Source organism: Microtus pennsylvanicus, chromosome 1 (assembly GCF_037038515.1).
Source record: "Microtus pennsylvanicus isolate mMicPen1 chromosome 1, mMicPen1.hap1, whole genome shotgun sequence".
NCBI lineage: Eukaryota > Metazoa > Chordata > Mammalia > Rodentia > Cricetidae > Microtus > Microtus pennsylvanicus.
The window spans coordinates 61,036,782-61,057,048 of NC_134579.1; the positions used below are offsets into that span (position 1 = coordinate 61,036,782).

Genomic DNA, 20,267 nt, shown 5'->3' on the forward strand with positions numbered 1-20,267 from the left:
ACTGGGTATGATATGAATAAAACAAAAAAAGATGATTATTTCATTGGCAACAGGTAGGGAAACAGCCCAGTAAGAGGAGATAAGTATGGGAGAAGGGTCATAATACAGAGATCCTGGGAGACAAGAGCAATGAGCAAGTAAGGACCTGAACACGGCATGTAATAAAGAGCCATCCGACAAAGTCCTCGAGCTGATACCCACTGAGCAACCGCTACAGGCGAGCAACTGTAGGAGAGGACACAGCAATGAGCAGATTAAAGCCATGCCTGCAGTGACCGGCGGAGGGAGTTCCCTTTCTCATATTCTGATAGATGAATGGGCAGGTGAGTAGATGGATGGACAGACGGACAGATGGGCCTACTGTGGAAAGTTTTCACAGAATAGACAGGCTTGAACTCATCCTTAACAAGCAGAAGTAGTTAGCAAAGGGAAGAAGGGACACCCCGGGGAGTGTGAGGCATTATGTGGGCTTTACCAAGTGACACTCAGAAGTCTCAGCAGTCAAGGGTGGGCCAGGGACAGCAGTGAGCAGGAAGCAGGTACCTTAGAACCTGGATCTGTCTTGGACATCACAGAGAACCAAAAACAGTTCCAGAGAAGGCTCATAACAAAGATACTACAAACAGGAAGTGGTTGGTTCCATATAGACTCCTTTCTGGGAGTACCTTGTTCAGTTATATACTCCCTGCTGCACGGGGGTTGCTGAGTCCATGCGCTAAGAGGCACTGTCATCTGAGGTTGGGAAGCGAAGTGAGGCTCGTAAATGCTAGCCCGGACACATGTGTCTGGCTCTGAAGGAATTCCTCTACCTCTCTGGGACTCAGAATATCATCAATAAAACAAGTGCATTATTATTAGCTCCAGAAGCTATCCCCTACTCCTCCCACACACCACACTGCACAGACCGAGCCAGCCCAAACGACAGGGCTGCTTTCTTTTACTCACAAAGGGAGAGTTTGTCTCTACGGTTCTAACAGCAGTTTAGAAAAGTGATCTGGAAACTTCCTTTAAGACAAGAAGCTCAGCTAGGCGTGGCAGCATACATATGTAATCCTAGCACTCAGCAGGCAGAGGCAGGCAGGTCCTCTGTGAGTTCGAGGCCAGCCTGGTCTACAGAGTGAGTTCCAAGTATTAATACTTTACAATGAGATTACTATGGTGCTTAATTCATGCAAAACATTGTTCAGAGCACACATCCTTCATGAACCAAGATGTTAGGTAAAGTGTACTTTATGCCTCCCTGCTTCTGCTGACATGCTTTGTGCCAAACTGGCAGCAATTCTGATACTAAATATATCCTGGTGTATATGATGTCATTTTCCTAGTGACCGAGTATCATGTTTGTATTTGTAAGGCAGTAAATCCAGGAAGGGAGGGAGGGAGGGAGGGAGGGAGGGAAGGAGGGAGGAAGGGAGGAAGGGAGGAAGGAAGGAAGGTGTGATGGTTTGAAGAGAAACAGCCTCCATAGGCTCAAATATTTGAAAACTTGGTCATTAGGAAATGGTACTACTTGAGAGAGATTAGGAGGTATGGCCTTGTTGGGAGTAGGTGTGACCTTGCTAGAGGATGTGTGTTACTGGGGGGTGGGCTTTCCGTTTCAAATGCTCAAGCCAGGCCCAGTGGCTCTTTCTCTTCCTGCCAAACCACATGTAGAATTCTCCACTCCTCTCCAGGACCTCATCTGCCTGTGTGCACCATGCTTCCCTCCATGCTACTAATGGATTAAACTTCTGATACTCTAAGCAAGGCCCAGTTAAATGCTTTCTTTTCTAAGAGTTGCTGCAGTTGTGATGTCTCCTCACAGCAATAGAACACTCACTAAAACAACTGCCTAATATTTGCATTGCTTTATAATAATATGTCTAACATCACCCAAGCTATTCCTTCCTATAGGACTTTAAAAAAAGAGCTGGGCATGACATTGTTAGGGATATTTGGTCACACTGTGAACCCCGAGTTTGCACTTAGATTAGTTAAATAAAATTAACCTTGGGTCAGGAGGCTGAGTTAGCAACTAGTTGACAGAAAGAGGGCACCTGAAAGAGATAGAGAGATGCACCAGAAGGAGCGGGGAGGGATTTGGAGTGGCACAGTTTGCTCGGCAGACTGGAAGAATGGGCCTTTTCAGAGAGATATCAGTAAGGAGAGAAGGTTAACTAGTTCTCTGAGCTAGCAGGTTTTCACTGCAGCCTTTGAATCTCAAGTCTTATTTATAATCAGAACAGAGATTTAGTTAAAGCTACCTTTAGTAGCAGTAGCAGAGACAGTGCCATGGGGAACAGAATTCATGCCAAGCTATGGCCTGAGCAGCTGGGCTGCTGCCAGAGAAGCAGGCCTGTAACTGTGGAGTCACAACTGCTGGCTGATATAGCAGTAGATCAAGGCATGGCCACTGTGCCAAAGATAAAACAAAACCACACTATATCCTTAATACCAGCCCTTGAGAGGCAGAGGCAAAAGGCCTGGTCTACATAGAGAGTTCCAAGTCAGCCAGGGTTACATAGTGAGGCTCTGTTTCAAAAAAGAAAAGAAAAAGGAAAATGACAGTCTTATTTTCATTTTGACTTTACTTTCTAATTTTAATTATGTGTTATATGTGTGTCTGTATGTGTGGGTATGTGTACACCTAAGCATAGTTATTCTCCAAGTGCAGAAGAGGGTGTCAGACCCTCTGGAGCTGGAGTTACAGGTGGTTGTGAGCTATTGCACATGGGTATGGGTACTGGGAACCAAATTTGGGTCCTCTGCAAAAGCAGTGTGTGTTCCTAACTGCTGGCTGAGCCATTTCTCAAGCCCTTGTTTGGCTTTTGACATGGGGTCTTGCTGTGTAGCCCATGTTGGCCTCTAACCTAAGGTCGTCCTGCCTAAGCCTCCTAAGTGCTGGGATCTCAGGCATGCACCATCATGCCTGGCTATATCTCTTTTAAATAAAATCATTCCATGGAGGCTAACTATCTAATAAGCATTAAATAAATAGGCCATAACTAAAGATGCCAGTCATTCATGACATCTGGCACGCCATGACATTCATGAGAGAATGCCATGGGAAACAGTGAAATGGTGTTCTCTAAGGAAGATGAGTGTTTAGTAAGGACCCTGCAACCTGACTAGAGCTTCATGATTAAGGAGAGCCTCACTGCTGTAGGTCAAGAATCAAAATATTCCTGGGCAGTCTTGGGCCCTTTAATATCTATTTACCCATAGTATTCATCCAACTTTCCAACAAACTTCTCACTGAGCATGGCAGACTCCGGGCTCCACCAATCCTAAAACTAAGAGTGCTGTAGCATCAAAAGCCTATGAAAGAGAGCTAGGGATACAGCTCAGTTGGCAGGATGCTTGCCCTACATGTACTAGGTCCTAGTTTCTACCCTCAGCACCACATCAGCCAAGAGTGATAGGGGCCCCTTGACTTTCTTTGCCTGCCTCAGACCCTTTGCCTGCTGGAGTGAACTGAGCAAAACACATGTGCCTGCAGCTGCTCTGAGCACAAGACCCTAATGGCAGGGGAGTGGGTTCTGATGAGGCCTGCAGCTGAAAGATCCTGAGAGCTGGGACGAGGCTATCAGTTAAGGATCCTTATATAAGCACAATCCCATATAAGGATCCCTATATAAGCACAATAAATTTGGCGCTCTTGTATCAAGGATGACCCGTGTCCCCGTGTGTGTGTGTGTGTGTGTGTGTGTGTGTGTGTGTGTAAGTCTCCAGCTTAGTTCCGTACCCTCCTGTAGTGCACACACTACATGTGGAGGAACAGCCTGTGGAAGGAGGAGGACCAGAAGTCAATAGTCATCCTCACCTACACGGCAGCCTGAGGCCAGCCTGGGCTACAGACCCTGTCTTGGTTTCTTTTCTTGGTGCTGTGATGAAAGACTCTAATAAAAGCAATTTAGGGGAGAAAGGGTTTATTCTGGCCCAAAGTTCTAGGAACTGTCCATCAAAGTTCTAGGAACGGTCCCCCACAGTTCTAGGGTACCATGCATCATATTGAAGAAGTCACAGCAGCAGGGGCTTGAGGCAGCTGCTCACATGCACCCGCAATCACAAAGCCGAGACTGCCGGAAGCATGCTGTCACTCCTCTCCCTTTCTCGAGTTCTACAGTCCAGGATCCCAGGCAGGGGAATGGCTCCAGCCACTGGGATGGGTCTTCCGCATTCAATGTAATCAAGAAAACACCCCCAGGCCTGTCCAGAGACCCATCTCTCAGGCGATTCTAGGCTCTACCAAGTTGACAATTAAAAGCGACCATCACTGACCTTACAGAAGAAAAGATGCAGTCTATAGGACTGGAGAGATGGCTCAGTCGGTGAGAGCATATTACCCGGAGATCCAGAACCATGTTGGGCAGCTCACACCCACCTGCAACTCCAGCCCAGAGGATCTGATGGCTCTGGCCTCTGCACTCACTGAACAAACCCACCATATACACATAATTAAAAATAAAAAAAAATGAGGGTTGGGTATGGTGGTGCATGTCTTTAATCTCGGCACTTGGCAGAAGCAGGGCTCTGTGAGTTGGAGGCCAGCCTGGTCTACATAATGAGTTCCAGAACAGCCAAGCTACATAGTGAGACCCTGTCTCTAACTAAGAATTTGAAAAGAAAAATAAACAAATGAATGAATGAATGAATGAATGAATGAAAAAGAGAACCTATGAAAGAGATCCCCAGCTTTGGGTAGAGCCTGCCAGATGCTGCCACCAATGTGAGCAGCAAATGTCTGTCTGTCTTCCTTTTTGTTCTGTGACTACAAAAGTTCATTTAACTTGTCCATGGTAGAACATACTGGAATCCTTGTCCCTAGGCCACAGTGGCTCAGAATAAACTTTTTAAAAAAAAAAAAAACTTCCTTTAAAGGCAGAGCCATTATTTTACATTGGGTACTTATGGAGACCACCAGCCCAAGGCCTGCTTTTAATTGTTACACAAGAAACTCACTTCCCAAGCTCAGCTCTTCCTCAGAACGCTTGTCTAAATCTCAGGAGACCACAGCCGAGCCCTCACTGGTTCCCACATGAAAGAGAACACAATCTGGTTTCTCCAATTAACATTCAGCGCTACAAAGGGGCCAGAATCTACGGGCTGGGGATTTAGCTCAGTGGTAGATCAAGGCCCTGAATCCAGTCCCCGATAATGAAAAACAAAGAAAAGTGTGACCCGGTGAACAACCCTGTCTACTGAGGGAAGAACATAGCTTAATGCTAAATAAAGCATTGCCTACTGGGCACACACAAATGAAACAAGAAAGGACCCAGAGAATGAAGCTTTGAGATGGGCCTGGTGGCACAGGCCTACAATCTCGGGTACTAGAGATAAGGAAGGCTGCGAATTCAAGGCTTGCTTAGTTAGGCTAGACAGAAAATTCAAACCCAGCCCAGGCAACTTAACAAGACTGTCTCAGAATAACTCGGAGAGCTGAGGTGAGGGCTGAAGGTCTAATCTGCAGTAGAACACTCAGGCAAACATCCAGAACAAGTCAGAGTCCTGTGAGTGGGCCAGCATCCGTTCAGCTTCTGGTGCACATCTGTGTGCTACGGTTTCCTGCCAGCCCTCCCACTCCCTCCTCTCCCTCCCCATCACACCTACCTCTTTGGAGCACCAGGCACATTTGGGGTGAATCAGCAGACACTCTTCACATGAGGTGGCACTTCCACTAGTGCAGATGTTGAGCCCTTCAAAGCGAGATGAGGATGCATTGATTAGTTCCTGGCATAAACATCACTGGCAGGGCTGGAGGGAGGGCTGAGGTTAAGAGCACTTGCTGCTCTCCCAGAGAACCAGTGTGTCGTTCCCAGCTCCCACATCGGCAGCTCACCACCAACTATAGCTCCAGTTCCGAGGAATCAGATGCCCTCTCCTGGCCTTTTACACATGTGCACACACATGAGCTAGCAATAATAATTAATAATAATAAAACATCAGTAATTAAGTCTTTAAGTGCCTGGGAGAGGGACAGGATGGGAGTCACTCCCTTAACAGATGTGGGGCTAGAGGACCCCAGTGCTAATTTCAGGTCAAGGTTCCTTTGCTGAAGCCAGCACAGTCTCCGGAGTCGCTGCCAAGCACGTGCCTTTACGTTAGCAACTCCTACTTCTGCTGTGTCCACGTGGGCACCATCTCTTTTCCCTGTAACTCAACGCATCCTCCCTTGACTGAAGGAAAAGGTCCTTTTACACTTAGAGTACCCAAAAATGGGGGGGGGGGGGGAGATTGGTTTCACTTAGGTGTTAAAAATAAAATTCTGAAATCCAATTACTTGGGATACCATCTCATCAAAATCTGCAGCTACTCCATGTCAGCACACATCCCTTAGAGAAGAAGAAACACAATGCTGGCTAAGATAAAGAATCCACCGATTTAGCAAATCTAACAGGTCAAGGAGGAAAAGCCTATGGGTGTCTGTGAGGCACTGAGAAAACACTAGGCAGAGTGGCTCATGTCTATAATCCTGGCAGGAGAGTCAGGAGGATCAGTAGCTGGACCAGCCTGAGCTACATAGAGAATTCCAGACTGGCTAAGCTACACAGGGAGATCGTCTTTCAAAACTCATTTCACGTTTTGTTTTAATGTTGTGCATGCCTTTATCCCAGCATTCGGGAGGCAGAAGCAGACAGGTACCACATCAGCCAGGGCTACAGAATGAGACCTTATCAAAGGTAGGGAGGGAGGGAGGGAAGGAGGGAGGGAGGGAGGGAGGGAGGGAGGGAGGAAGAGGGGCAGTGTTGATTCTGGGGCTATTGAGATGGCTCAGCAGAGGCACAAGCACGAGAACCTAAGTTCAAATCCCCAGCACCTGCCTAAAAAGCATGGCCTGGCCATACACACAGCTGCAGCCCCAGCACTGCTCGGGGAACAAACAGAAGAGAGTCCGCTGGGACTTGCTGACCACCAGCCTCGCTCGGTCGGGTTCAGTGAGAGACCCTGAGACAGTGACAGAGCAGGACACCCAACGTGTGCGTACACATACATGAAAATAAATTTTTAAAAATAAAGGACTTCGCTGGGCAGCGGTGACGCACGCCTTTAATCTCAGCACTCGGGAGGCAGAGGCAGGTGGATCTCTGTGAGTTCGAGGCCAGCCTGGTCTACAGAGTTCCAGGATACAGAGAAACCCTTTCTCGAAAAATAAAAATAAAGGACTTTTAAAAATGAATCCAGCACACATTCCTGATTGTAAAAGAAAAGCTAGAAGCTAAGAAGGGAACTGGAGCCAGACAAGCCTTCCCTCTCCCACCCCACTTGTCTGGGGGAAAGGTCTCCACTGTGGCAGTGAGATTAAATCTACTGACCTCCCTCATCCCTCCTCTGCAGCACCAATAGCACAGGTGTCCTTGGCGGAGTTGACGGCCGTTTTTCCCTTCCTGTCAGAAACAGTGCTGATGGCCTCTGGCCAAGAGCAGAGCTTGTGTGTGTGGCTCAAGCAATTTTCTCTGAATGAGAATGACCCAATTAGTCGCTAACAGACCAACAGGTCTACTGGTCACTGCTCTGTAAAAAGGACAGAAGTGCACACTGGGTGGAGGAAGAAGGTTCGCGACTCTTGTTTTTGTTTGGTTTTGCTTACTTTTCTTTCTGGCCCCAGCTCCCAATCCTTTTGCCTCCGCCTCCAATGGCTATGATTACAAAAATGTATCAACATGCCTGATAACAGTTCGGTTCTTAAAGGAGGAAAGTAAAACAAAGAAAATTAAACAGACAATGGTAAAGAAATACAGGGAAAAGCAAAGTGTTCCCGTGTTCCACTAAATATCATAAAAATAATTACATCTAGAGACCCACAAGATAGCTCAGTGGATAAAGTCACTTGCCGGACATGGTGACCTAAATTCAATCTCTGGAAGTCACGTACAGGTGGAAGGAGAGAGTCAACCACAGTTATCCTCTGACCTATACACGCACATCGCAGCAAACACACACAGAAACGCACACATACAAAAGCAAATAAAAAATTAATATTGTAAATAATCAGTACAGTTCTATACACTAACAGCAAGCTATCTGGAAAAGAAATAAAGAAAATGAACACAGTCAGGCAGTGGTGGTACTCGCTTTTAATCCCAGCACACAGGAGGCAGAGGCGGGGAGCAGAGGCAGGCAGATCTCTGTGAGTTCAAGGCCAGCCTGGTCTACAAGAGCTAGTTCCAGGGCAGGCTCTAAAGCTACAGAGAAACCCTGTCTCAAACCACTATCCCACTAAAAAAAAAGAAAAGTAAAAAGAAAAGAAAACGATCACATACACAACAACGTCAAAACACGAGCAAACAACTCAGAAATAAATTAATAATGAAAGGGATTTCCAATTTAAGAAAGGAAGGAAGGGAAGGGAAAGGAAAAGGAAAAGAAAGGAAAAGAAAGGGAGGGGTGAGAGAGAAGGCTCAGCAATTAGGAGCACTGCTGCTCTTGAAGAGGCCATGGCAGCCCACAACCATCTGTAACTTTAGTCAGGAATCCAGTGCCGCCTTCTGATCTCTGCAGGAACCAGGCACACAAATGGCACATGTACACACACTGAGCAAAACAGTCACACACATTAAATAGGCTTTAAAAAGTTGAGTGACACTGGGCAGTGATCCCAGCATTTGGGAGTCAGAGGCAGCAAGTCTCTGAGTTCGAGGCCAGCCTTGTCTACAAGGCAAGGTCCAGGACAGCCAGGACTGCACAGAGAAACTCTATCTTGGGAGGGAAAAAAATGGAGTGACATGCGTTAGAGAATTATTACTTTAGCTAGGAAAAGATGTGTTACACTTGTTTATGATGCAGAATATTACTTTGTGTAAAGGTGTGTTACTTTTGTTTATGTTGCATTTGCTTAATTATGTAAAGATGTGTTGCATTTGTTTCACCTTGCCTGCCTAAGGCCCCTGATTGGTCTAATAAAGAGCTGAACATCCAATAGCTAGAAAGAGAGAGGGATAGGTGGAGCTGGCAGGCAGAGAGAATAAATAGGAGAAATCTAGGTTGAGAGGAAAGAGGAAAGGGAGAAGGAGGAAGAGAGGAAAAAGGGAGACCCCCAGGGCCAGAAGCCAGGTAGCCACCAGCCAGTGAGAAGCAGTAAAAGATATACAGAAGGAAAGAAAAGTAAAAAGCCCAAGGCAAAAGGTAGATAAAGAGAAACAGGATGAATTAAAAGAGCTAGCCAGAAAAGAGCTAAGCTAAGGCTGAGCATTCAAAACTAGTAGTAAGTCTCCATATCGCTATTTGGGAGCTGGCTGGTGGCCCAAAATAAAAACCCTGGTACAGATATGTGCAAGGCTTGGAACAATGAATAACTGTTTAAAAGGCATATGCTACCCAAAGGGACCTGCAGAGCCATGCAGGTCCTATCCATGTCCTGTGCACTTTTCACTAAAATTGTTTTAAGAAATCCTAAAATTTATCTCAAAGAGGCAAAGCAGTCTTGAACAAAAAGAACAAAAGCTGGCGGTCTCTTACTAGCCAATTTCCAATACACTACCAAGCTACACTAATCAAAATGTCAGCGGCTCCCACTGCCCTCAGCAGATGGAGCTCCCTAATCTTTTCGGGCCTTGACCTGGGTCAAAGCAGGGTTCACGGCTTTAACATGGGAAGAATTTCAGGACTAGCCAGTTTCTGAAGCAGAGTTGGGAGATTCTGATTGAAGACATTTTAGCATAAGAAGAAAGTCAGACACACCCATGTGTGAGTGTGGGCTCCGCAATGGAGAGTAGGCATTACCCATGGAGACCATTTGGGTGTCTCTCAAGGTACTTCAAGAGTTTACAGGGGGCTGGAGAGATGGCAGCTCACAACTGTCTCTAACTCCAAGATCTGACAGGCTCACACAGACATACATGCAAGTTAAATACCAAAAGAAATAAAAATAATAAATAAAAGAAATAAAAATACATAAATTATGAAAAAGAGGTCCCTGAAAAGACTTATTTTGCTTTTGTGCAGGAGAGTTTTGCCTGCCCGGATGTAGGTGCACAGCGTCCATGCCTGAGGGTGTCAGATTTCCTGGAACCGGACTTCCAGATGGTTGTTAGCCTCCCTGTGAGTAGAGGAACCAAACCTGGGTCCTCTAGGAGAGCCACAGTGCTCTTAATCACTGCGCGTTCACCTCTCTAGTTCCTGTTGTGTCTTGATAAGAGTGACACCTCTGGCGGGATTATAATCTGATAAAGAAAAACCAGAAGCCAGAGGCTGCTTGAGGGTTTTCTTTAGAGGAAGCCCTTTCTCTGTAAACGGGGATTCTGGCGAAATTCCTAGAAAACTGCAGGTTTACAAATGGGAAGGAGGAAGCCTTAAACAGCTGGTAATTGTTCTTGATTTTCTGCAGAGCGGCTTCAACCAGAATCCAGAGTGAGGGGCTCCTATCCTCCTCACGGCCCCCAAATTCTCCCTGCTTTTCATCCTGCCACAAAACCAGCCCCACCTCTGGCCCTGCCTGTCTGAGCAGCCGGGAACAAACAAGCAACCTCCTTACAATACACCTCCCCAAAATAAAAATAATATAAAATAAAATTAAAAAGCAGACACACAGATCAGTGGAACAAAACAGAGCCCATAAAGTAAAACTTCACATTTATGGTCAACAGATTTTCGGCAATGGCGCTAACAACCACAATGAAAGTTCGGTCTCTTCAGTAAGCAGCACTGAGACAAGCAGCCACCCACATGTAACAGAATGAAACTATACCCCTAACTCACCCCATATGCAAAAAGCAATTCAAAATGGATTATAGATCTAGGGCTAGGATGTAGCTTGGTGCAGTGCTTGCCTGGCATTCAGCAAGTTCTGGGCGCCATCAACGCCTCCCACAGCAGGTGAGGTGGTACACACCTGTGCACCCAGTGTTGGGGAAGAGGAAGCAGGAAGATCCAAAGGTCAAGGCTGGTCCCCGTGAGACCAGGGGATGGGAGATGACTCAGCAGCTAAAAGTGAATACTGCTCCCGCTAAAGAGCCTCTCTGGTTCCCAGAACCCAGGCTGGGCAGCTCACCACACCTATACCTCCAGATCTAAGGAATCTGATGTCTCTGAAGGCATATGCATTGAGGGGACCATGCTGGCCCATACCCACACACACAAATACAAAATTTTATATTTTAGTTTTATTTATTTTTATTTTTGCTGGGCAGGGATGTACATGCCTTTAATCCCAACATTTGGGAGGTAGAGGCAGGCTAAATAGCAAGAACCTGTCTCAAAAAACATTTTTTAATTTAAATATATAATCAATGATATGAAATTTTAATTTATACATTATAACGAACTGTTAAGTTTTTAAAAATAAAGTCCAGTCATTGAAGGATATTATGATATAAGGAATAAGCCAGGCACAGAAGGATGTAGCCTTGCAATCACAGCTGCATGCAGCGAGCTCATGGAATCTACAGAAAGAGAACAGAATGGTGGTTGCCATGGCACACAGGGTGAGGAGTGAGATTGTTAGTAAAGGTACCAAATGGAGATGGGACAGACACGTGTGTGTGTGTGTGTGTTTGCAAAGATGTGTATGTGGGGTGGGGGGGGAGAAGGGGGGAAGTGCTTTTTCCAAACAAGGTTTTTCTGTGTAGCCCTGGTTGAACCAGAACTTGCTCTGTAGACCAGGCAAGAGATCCGCCTGCCTCTGTCTCCCGAGTGCTGGGATTAAAGCCGTGAGCTACCACTGCCTGGCTCCTTTCCAGTTGTAAGGCAGCAATTTCCAAATATCTACGGAAACCCTTGAGAATAGAGGTGTGTGTGTGTGTGTGTGTTTTGCAAAATGTTCCGGTCTTGGCCAAATGGCCCTTACCTGTCAGAAACCTAAGCTGCTTTTCTCTGCCCCTCTTCAACCTCATCACATACAAGCCCTCCTGGCTGGTTTGGGGATTTCTGTTTGTTTGTTTGCTTTGGGTTTGTTTTTTTTTTTTGCTTGTTTTTTAAGAAAATAAAAAACTGGGTGGTGGTAGCACGCACCTTTAATCCTAGCACTTGGCAGGTAGAGGCAGGCGGATCTCTTGAGGCAAGTTCCAGTTCAACCAGGGCTACACAGAGAAACCTTGTTTGGAAAAAGCACCTGGCCTCTCCCCACACAGACATACACATCTCTGCAAACACACACACACACACACACACACACACACACACACACAAAGGCATGCACGCACACACGCACCCTTCTGCAAAGTAATGGAACTATGGGACATTAGAGCCTAGAAGTGGGAGTGTTTTCAGGCGAGCTAGTTGAGCTGCCACATAAGGAAAGCTGACAAAGACCAGGAACAGGAGTCCTATTGACCAGGAGGTACACAGGGGTCCCAGCTGTCAAGTGCTGCCACAGGGTGCCGCAGGTGGTCCCTGCGCTCTCAGACACAAGGAGGCTGTGGCCCGCTGAGCTCCACAGCTCCTGGAAGACATTGCTAATCACACTGTGGCCTGAAAGGAGTCTGTGGTCAGAGCCCTCACAACCACATGAATTCACAGCTAGCACTTCTGATTACCTGAGCCCCAGGAGTCCAGGCTAAGGACCCAGAGCCCAGCAGGGCAAATTCTCTTTTCTGATAGACAGTCCTGAGTCTTCCGGTCTACCACTTCCAAAGACCTGAACTATTAATAAGAGATGGCTGACATGATGGAGACCTGGTGTGACAACAGTCGGCCGGCTGGGCAGTCGCTCGTGCCTGTAATCTCAGCACTATGGAGGGGGAGCCAGGGTTGTCACACATGGGACATAATGAGTTCCAGGCCAGCCTGGGCCAGAGTGAGAGTCTGTCTCAAAAAAAAAAAACAAGAACAAACAAAAACCGTATTGGAAAGCCATAAAAACACCAGTGACTCTGCTTTCGTAGTTATTTCTATTAATACTCCAGATTCACACTCGATAATGAAGTGGTTTTACGACATTCAACTGCCCTAAAATTAGGCTGTCCTTGGGACAAATCCAGACTCCAGACACTCTGCATGAAGTGAGTGCTGATATCTGAGCTCTGGACCGGGGAGGTGAGAGCTACAGCGGTCGCCACGGGTGCTGTTCCTTGGAGCTTGAGGGGTGTCCAGCAGCAGACACAACCCCAAACCCTAGGCTGTGCCTGCCACGCACATCCCAGTGACAGAGTCACTTCCCTTGGCATATCTGATCTCCACCTATTAATATTTCAGAGCTGGGATTTGGCCACATGACTCACTGGCACCACGGAGCCTTTGAAAAGGAAGGAAGCAATGACTACAAGGCCAAGCAGCCCGAGTTCACCAGTGTCGCAATGTTGTGTCTAGGTCGCAGAGATAGGCGCTATCGGCCAGCCAGCAGCCACATCTCTCCTTGTCTGCAGTCACTGCTCCCAGCTCAGATTCCACGCTCTGAAGCTCCGTAACTTCAAGTCTCGCTCAAGGTTTATTACTAAATATGATCTAAAAACACACTCTGCTTTCAAAACTCATTGACTCAGCCCCCTCTCTCACCAGCCATATCCAGGCAATCCATGTCCGGCCTATCGTCTGTCCAAGATGTGTGAAATGTTTTTCCTAATCCAACCCTTCCTGCCTGGTCCCTCAACAGCCAACAGCTCAAGGTGCCAGTCCTCTGGCCTTACTTTCTGTTGGACCCTCCAAGCCATCTTTGCTCTAGGCAGCCCTTCTCACGGCGGCCCACCCTGACCATCCAAAGTCGCACAGCTACTAGTGAAGACGACAGACAACAGTTATAATGCCCTGATGCAAAACATCCCGCGGGATAGCGGAAGTGAGTAAAAGAAAGTACCAAATAAGCCTGAACCTTCGGGCTTGAGGGTGGTGAGCCACTGGGGTGTTGCTCCCCACACCTGAGCTGTGCCCCATACATTTGTCATACAAGACACAGGGTTTCCAACACGGAATCCAGCAACTAAATAGTCATGTCTCAAAATGATGGTACCACAAAATTCAACTACGTCCTAGCAAGGTGCTACCTCAATCTATCCATCCTCAGACTGCCTTTCTGGACATCAGACATCTGCCAAAGACCCACACCACCAGTTCTACAGAGATGACTTGCATGTTTTAATTGATTGGTTTGTTGGGGGTTCATAGCCCTGGATAGCCTCAAAGTCACTATGTAGCCAAGGCTGGCCTTGAATTCGGGATCCTAGCACCTCTACCTCTCAAAGTGGTGAACCTTCCATTTTTGAAACAGTTATCCATACAATGAGATACTACGTAGCTATACAAAAGAATGAAGACCCTGCTACGAAGTTTATCCAAAGTATGGCTAAGTGAGAAATAAAAAGTAGCCGGGCACTGGTGGCAGCACTCAGGAGGCAGAGACAGGCAGATCTCTGAGTTCCAGGACAGCCTGGACTACAGAGTGAGTTCCAGGACAGCCAGGGCTACATAGAGAAACCCTGTCTGATGCCCTCAGATGCTGGATCCCCTGGAGCTGGAGTTACAGGTCGTTGTGCGCCACCTCATGTGGGTGCTAGGAATCAAGCCAGGGTCCTCTGCAAGAGCTCCATGTGTTCCTAACCCGGGAGACAGCTCAACTAAGGCAAGCAAAGGCTGGGGATGTAGCTAGTTAGTGCTAGATTCCAGCTTAAAGCCCTGGGTTTATGACCCAGCACTGCAAAAATGGAGTATTTAGCTCAGTGCCCAGGAGGTGAAGGCAGAAGGATGAGTTCAAGGACCTGAGAGCTTGAGGCCAGCCTGGGATGAATGGGTCCTTGTCTTGAAAAGAGGAAAAAGGGGGCTGGAGAGATGGCTCAGAGGTTAAGAACACTGGCTGCTCTGCCAGAGGTCCTGAGTTCGATTCCCAGAAACCACATAGTGGCTTACAACCATCTGTAATGAGGTCTGGTGCCACTTCTGGCTCACAGGGATACAGGGATACATGCAGGTAGAACACTGAAAAGAAATATATATATATATATATATATATATATATATATATATATAGAGAGAGAGAGAGAGAGAGAGAGAGAGAGAGAGAGAGGAGGCAACCAGTTATCCCTAGAATAAAACTAAACCTCCTCTTAATCAAGAGAAAAAACCTATCAGTGTCTATAAACAGAAGCAACATCTATCAAATGAATGACCAGAACTCTAAACTGTTAAAACCAACTAAAGCACAGTCAAGAGGTGCCCAAGACAACATGACAGTAATGTAGTACCCCAACGGGATCCCAGAACAGAAGAGGACCTAGGCTAACCAGAGTGTGTCCATATGCTTACCCGCTATGACAAATTCACAACAGTAGTTAATGTAAGATACTGAAAGTAGGAAAACTGAGTGTGGAGTTCTAAACTTCTAGACTTTCTAAGGTTTTAAAGTCATGGCAAAGGAAGGTCATGAAGTCAACTAACCTCCCCAACACAACACAGTTCAGGGGTCGAAGCCACTGACCAGGCCTTTATCATGGATTCCAGCTCAATGAATCTTGACACCTTGCAATGTGGTCTCCCTCCCCCAGTAAGTGCCTCCTAACAGCTAGCTGCCCATACAGACCCTGACTTCAAAGTGAGGCCTCTGAGGGGGTGGGGTGGGAGACAGACATGGAGAAGGGGCAGGTCAGGACAGTAGATGAGGGAAAGTGCTGAGGACAGAAGTCAAGGAAGAAAAGAAGCCATGAATGGCTGAGCAGGAGACCCCATGGCCTGTGGGTGTGAGGGAAGCAGCCGAACAGCAGCTACCTGGAAGACAGTCCAGGCAGGGGGCAGCATGGCCAGCGGGGCAGAGTGAAGCCTGAGGAGCCAGTGGTTAGAGAAGGCAGGAGGCCGTGGGGTATCCAGCAGAACGGGAAGCCTGAAAGAATCTAAGCAGACCAATGAGATCTAAGAGTTTAACATTACTCTGAGTGAGGGGCGAGACGATCTAAGGGATAGGTCCTTGGCTTTACCAGAGACAGAGAAAAACTCTGGCAAGGCTGCCAAAGGGATCCAGTGAGGTGGGCCCCGCGCTGCAGCTCTCGGCCTCCTGAGTGAGTTAGCTGGTGTCTTGAAGCAGGCTCTTCACCCCGCGACCCCAAACCCACACCCTAGCAAAGCAAAAAGAATCCTCACCAGCAAATGGGTGTCTACCGCCTTTTAAAGCAGTGTTTCCCACCTTCCTAAAGCTGTGACCCTTTAATACAGTTCCCCCATGTTGTGGAGACCCTCAACCATAAAATTATTTTCATTGCTACTTCACAAGTGTAATTTTTGCTACTGCTATGAATCATAATGTAAATATCTGCTTTTCTGACAGTCTTAGGCCACCCTGTGAAAGGGTCGTGAGACCCAAGGGGTCACGACCCCATAGGTTGAGAACTGGGGCTTTAAAGTAACTAATTCCCCCTACTGGAGAAAAGGAAAACAAACCCCTTAGGCTCCAAAGCTCTCCCCCAGCCAACTGAAAACACCTGTGAGGAGAACCCCCCAGCCCCCAGCCTCTGAAAGCCGCCCTCTCATTTAAGTACTGTGTGTAATCACCCCCACATTGCTGATCTTGTTAAAAAACTTCCCAGAATATTTCCATGACCAGGCTGAAGAAGAAAAAAAAAAGTTGTTACTAGGGCGGGCAGCCACAAAGGGCGATTTGCCAAACTACTTGGATATTTTAATTCTTCGTTGCCTCAGTAGCTAAATAGCGTGGAGAACAAGCAGGGGAGGAATACTAATTAGACCTAATTAGACCCTGCCCTCTTCTGCCTCAGTCCCCTGTATGAAAAGCCCCCCCTGACTGAGGACGGTGGAGTTAAAACGTAAATCCCAGAGGGGAAACAGTTGTCTATGAACCGAGGCCACCCTTTGCTTTTCGGTGTCCTGGGCCTGGTTACCTAAAGGGAGCTGCCAACCCAGCCAAATTCCAGCAGCCCCACCCCCATCCCAGCATCTGCCCACCGCCATGGTGGGCCAGGGACAGGGTGAGGAGGACCGTGCTGCCAACTTGCATTCTCAAAATGCAACAAGGGGCTCTTGGTATTGGAAGCATTCTGATTTGCAGAGCATCCACGAAAAGGACATTTGATTGCTTATAAAATAATAAACCACGGCAGCAAGCCTGACTCCAGCCATGCAGCAGGAGTGAGACCAAACTCCCCGCTCTGCCTTAGAGCGGGAGAGGGCATGGGAGGCCTCCCCCGTGCAACCCTTCCTTGGTTTGTGCTACCTTCTGAGTCAGGTTCCAGCCCGGAGACTCTTGGCCCCAGGAATAAATAAGAAGATCCTCCCGTTGGGGGTGAGGATGGGACAACACGGCAGGCTTATTTCCAGTCGGCCCTTAAATGTAAGGTCTGTGGCCTGCAGGATCCACACACTGTATCTAGGAACACCCACATGAGCACCAAACCTCGCAACACCATGTCCTGTCGTTCTCCCCCACCCCCCCAACCCAGGTAACTACGAACTTCCTTTCAAATTATGTTCCCCTCAGCAAGAGAAAAAAAAAAAAACAGGAGAAAGTTCCTGCCACCTTTCAAGACAAAAGGGGGTGGGTGGGGCAGGGAGGACGCAAGGAAGAGGTAACAAAAAAAGAAGGTGGGCCAGCATGAGCCATGCTTTCTGATCTGGCAAAGCACCTGGGCACTCCAAGGAGGAGGTGACCCACACCGGAGGTTGGTGGTCTACCACCATTTTACTGACTTGGGGTGGGGGGATGGCAGCACAAACGGGCAAAAGACAAGGCTGTGGTCACAGGGCAATGGACAAAACTTAACTCTGAAGGCACTGGAGCAAACCGCCCAGGCTCCGAGATAAGGTACAATGACCAAACAGCCCTGGGCCTAGGCTCACTGCTCCCACCCTGAAGCCAAAGGGAAGCCACGTGGCTCTCCAGGGCCCACCTCTGGGACGAAAATCCTGTTCAGAAGCAAGGCAACTTCCAAGGAGATGAAATTACATACAAATGAAAAGCAAATGCCTCTAATAATTTGAAGGGCACCTCGAGGGGTGGGGCACTCCTTTAATCCCAACACTTGGGAGGTACAGGCAAATGGATCTCTGTAAATTTGATGCTCTACGTAGAGTTCCAGGCCAGGTGAGGATACATTTAAAAAGCAAAAACCTAAAAGGGAGCTATTGGCAACAGTTAACTGCTGGGAAGGGAGTTTTCTCTAAGATAGTAGTAGCCCCAGGTAAGCAGAGCCAGGCTCAAGTTGAAGACCACCGGGCTAGGAGTATTTAGGTAGCACAAACTGGTTTCATTGTGTTTTATTAAATGGATATAAAGTTGGGCGCATAAGGAAGAGGGGTGAATTTGGGAAGAGTTGGGGTAGAGACAGATAGACAGGCAGCTGGGTACTCCACTAATAAAGATTAAAGTCTTGGCCATGGGAAATGTTTGAGTTTTCATTAGAACCAAATAGTGTCTAACTGGAAGAAAACTAGAGCCATTCCCAAACTTAAATTTCACGAAACTAATATAAGGCTGCTGTTCTGACAAAAAAAAAAAATTTAAAAACACCATCACAAAATAAAAAAAGAAAGAAAAAAATTTCCACCAAACAATAAAAAGAGCATAAACTTCAAACTACAAGACTGTCCTAAAGTGAGGTCAGTAGACAAAGATATATTCCAGAAGGTGGTGATTCAAGCTAAATCGCCTTGGGTTTCCCTGGGGACTCGTGAACACCAAGGATGGCACCACTAGTTGCCTGATATAGGAAGGGGTGGGACTCACCGATCTACTTCTTTTCCCATAAAAGCAGCCTTGCTACAGTATTAAGTTAGGACAGAGGCCTGAACGACTTTTTTGTTTCCTCTACCACCCTCCCAGCTCTCAGATGGAAACCTCAACCTCCTTCATGTAAATGAGACGCGGTAGGAGAACAGATTTCTCCCCTCAAGCAGCCAGGCAACGAACGGCTGGGCTCAGAAAGACAAACAAGTATTGAAAGTGCATAGCGCACCCGTAATCAATACACAATGACTTCCGACGGAAAGGAGAAAGTTCGAAAACTCCTGCTTGGAGCGGGTTGGAGAAGGTAGAGCAAGCTCACGTCCCTGGCAGCCCCAGCGCCGACTAGCATCCTTTCTCTAGGGACTTAACTGCTACTTTCAAGTCAGAAAACTTAACGCAGGTATCTGAGGCTTCTCCAGCGCCGCCAGGACAAGGGAACATCTGGCTAAGGCAAAGCCAGTAGCCACTCCGCCGTCAAAGCACTGTGAATCGTGGTACAGGAACAGAATCAGACGGCGGAGTCCCAGGTGGGGCCACGACTTCGGACTTGCCGAGAGAGGTGACAACTTTCAACTTAGACCAGGCGTAGAGAAAGTTGCGCTATCTAAAGACCTCCGGAGTGGCTGGGCTGCCACACTTTGGCCCCCACATCACTCCCCGTGGGCCACAAGGGCTGCTTTGTGCAGGCGAGAGCAGAACTGGGGCCCCAGCACCGGGCGGGGAGGCCTTCCCTCCCGCGTCACCAGCGCCCTCGGGCTCAGCCACCAGACGCCTGCTGTTTACACAGGAAGGGAAGGCTCCTCCTCAGCCCGGGAGGGAACCTGGCAGTGCACGCAGATCTGCAGCCCGCGCCCCACCGTCTCTCCGGGGTGCGCCCGGGTGCCCCACACCCTCGGCTCTCTGCAAGCGGCCACGGGGCGAGCAAAGTTCCCGAGAGCGCAGCGGGCGGCGCGGCTTACCTGCGACGTGCGGCACAAGTGCGCAGAGCCCGAGCAGACAGGCGTAGAGGGTCGCGGGCACCCGCGGCATGGTGCGCGCCGCTCGGCGGGGGCGCGCGGCGGGGGACGGAGCGGGGCTGAGGCCGGGGACCGCAGCCGCATGCCGGGCACTGAACTCGGGCTCACGGCGCCCGCGGCCGGGCTGGCCCGCGCCCCGCCGCCACCATCCTCCCTGCTGGCCGGCTGGGACGCCCGGAATTGTCGCCGCTCAGGACGCACTCTCGCCGAGTCCCCGCGCGCCCGCTCTCAGCGACCCTTCCCTTTTCCCTCGGCCGCCAGCCCCCACTCTTCTCTGCTTTCTCCTCCCCTCTCTCCCGGGGGCCGCCACTCGGTCAGTTTACGGCTAGGCGGGACGGGGCGGGGCGAGCTCCGGGCTGGACCAGCTCCGCCCTGCTCCGGGACCCGCCAGCACGCCTAGGTCCCGGGGTGCCCAGGTGGCTGTCACGTCCGATGCACTTGGGAGTCGGGGGTAGGGAGGGGTGTCCTGAGTTTGAAACTTCTAGTTTGGGGCTCCCTCCCAGGTCATAGCAGCTACGGGAGGGGGCGGGGCACGCTCCTTTAGACCGGCAGAGATTACTTGGGCCAAAACAATCACAGTATGACTTCAGGAGGGACGGCAGGTACCGCTTGGATCTGCCAGGCCATTTCGTCATTCCAGAAGCACATGCCAGCCCGGGCCTCGCCAGAGATGGGACAGA

At 48.6% G+C, this 20,267-nt stretch overlaps 1 protein-coding gene across 1 annotated transcript in view; it reads right to left on the reverse strand.

Annotated features, from left to right (window-relative positions):
* The window catches only part of Itgb5 (integrin subunit beta 5), a 107,985-nt gene extending 88,215 nt beyond the window's left edge, over window positions 1-19,770 (reverse strand). Inside the window, exons 1-2 of the mRNA XM_075965429.1 lie at window positions 19,531-19,770; window positions 5,590-5,675 (exon numbers count right to left, since the gene is read on the reverse strand). Of these exons, the coding sequence (XP_075821544.1) occupies window positions 5,590-5,675; window positions 19,531-19,600 (156 nt within the window). The 5' untranslated portion in view covers window positions 19,601-19,770. The remainder of the gene's footprint in view (window positions 1-5,589; window positions 5,676-19,530) is intronic.
* Window positions 19,771-20,267: the final 497 nt, after the last annotated feature.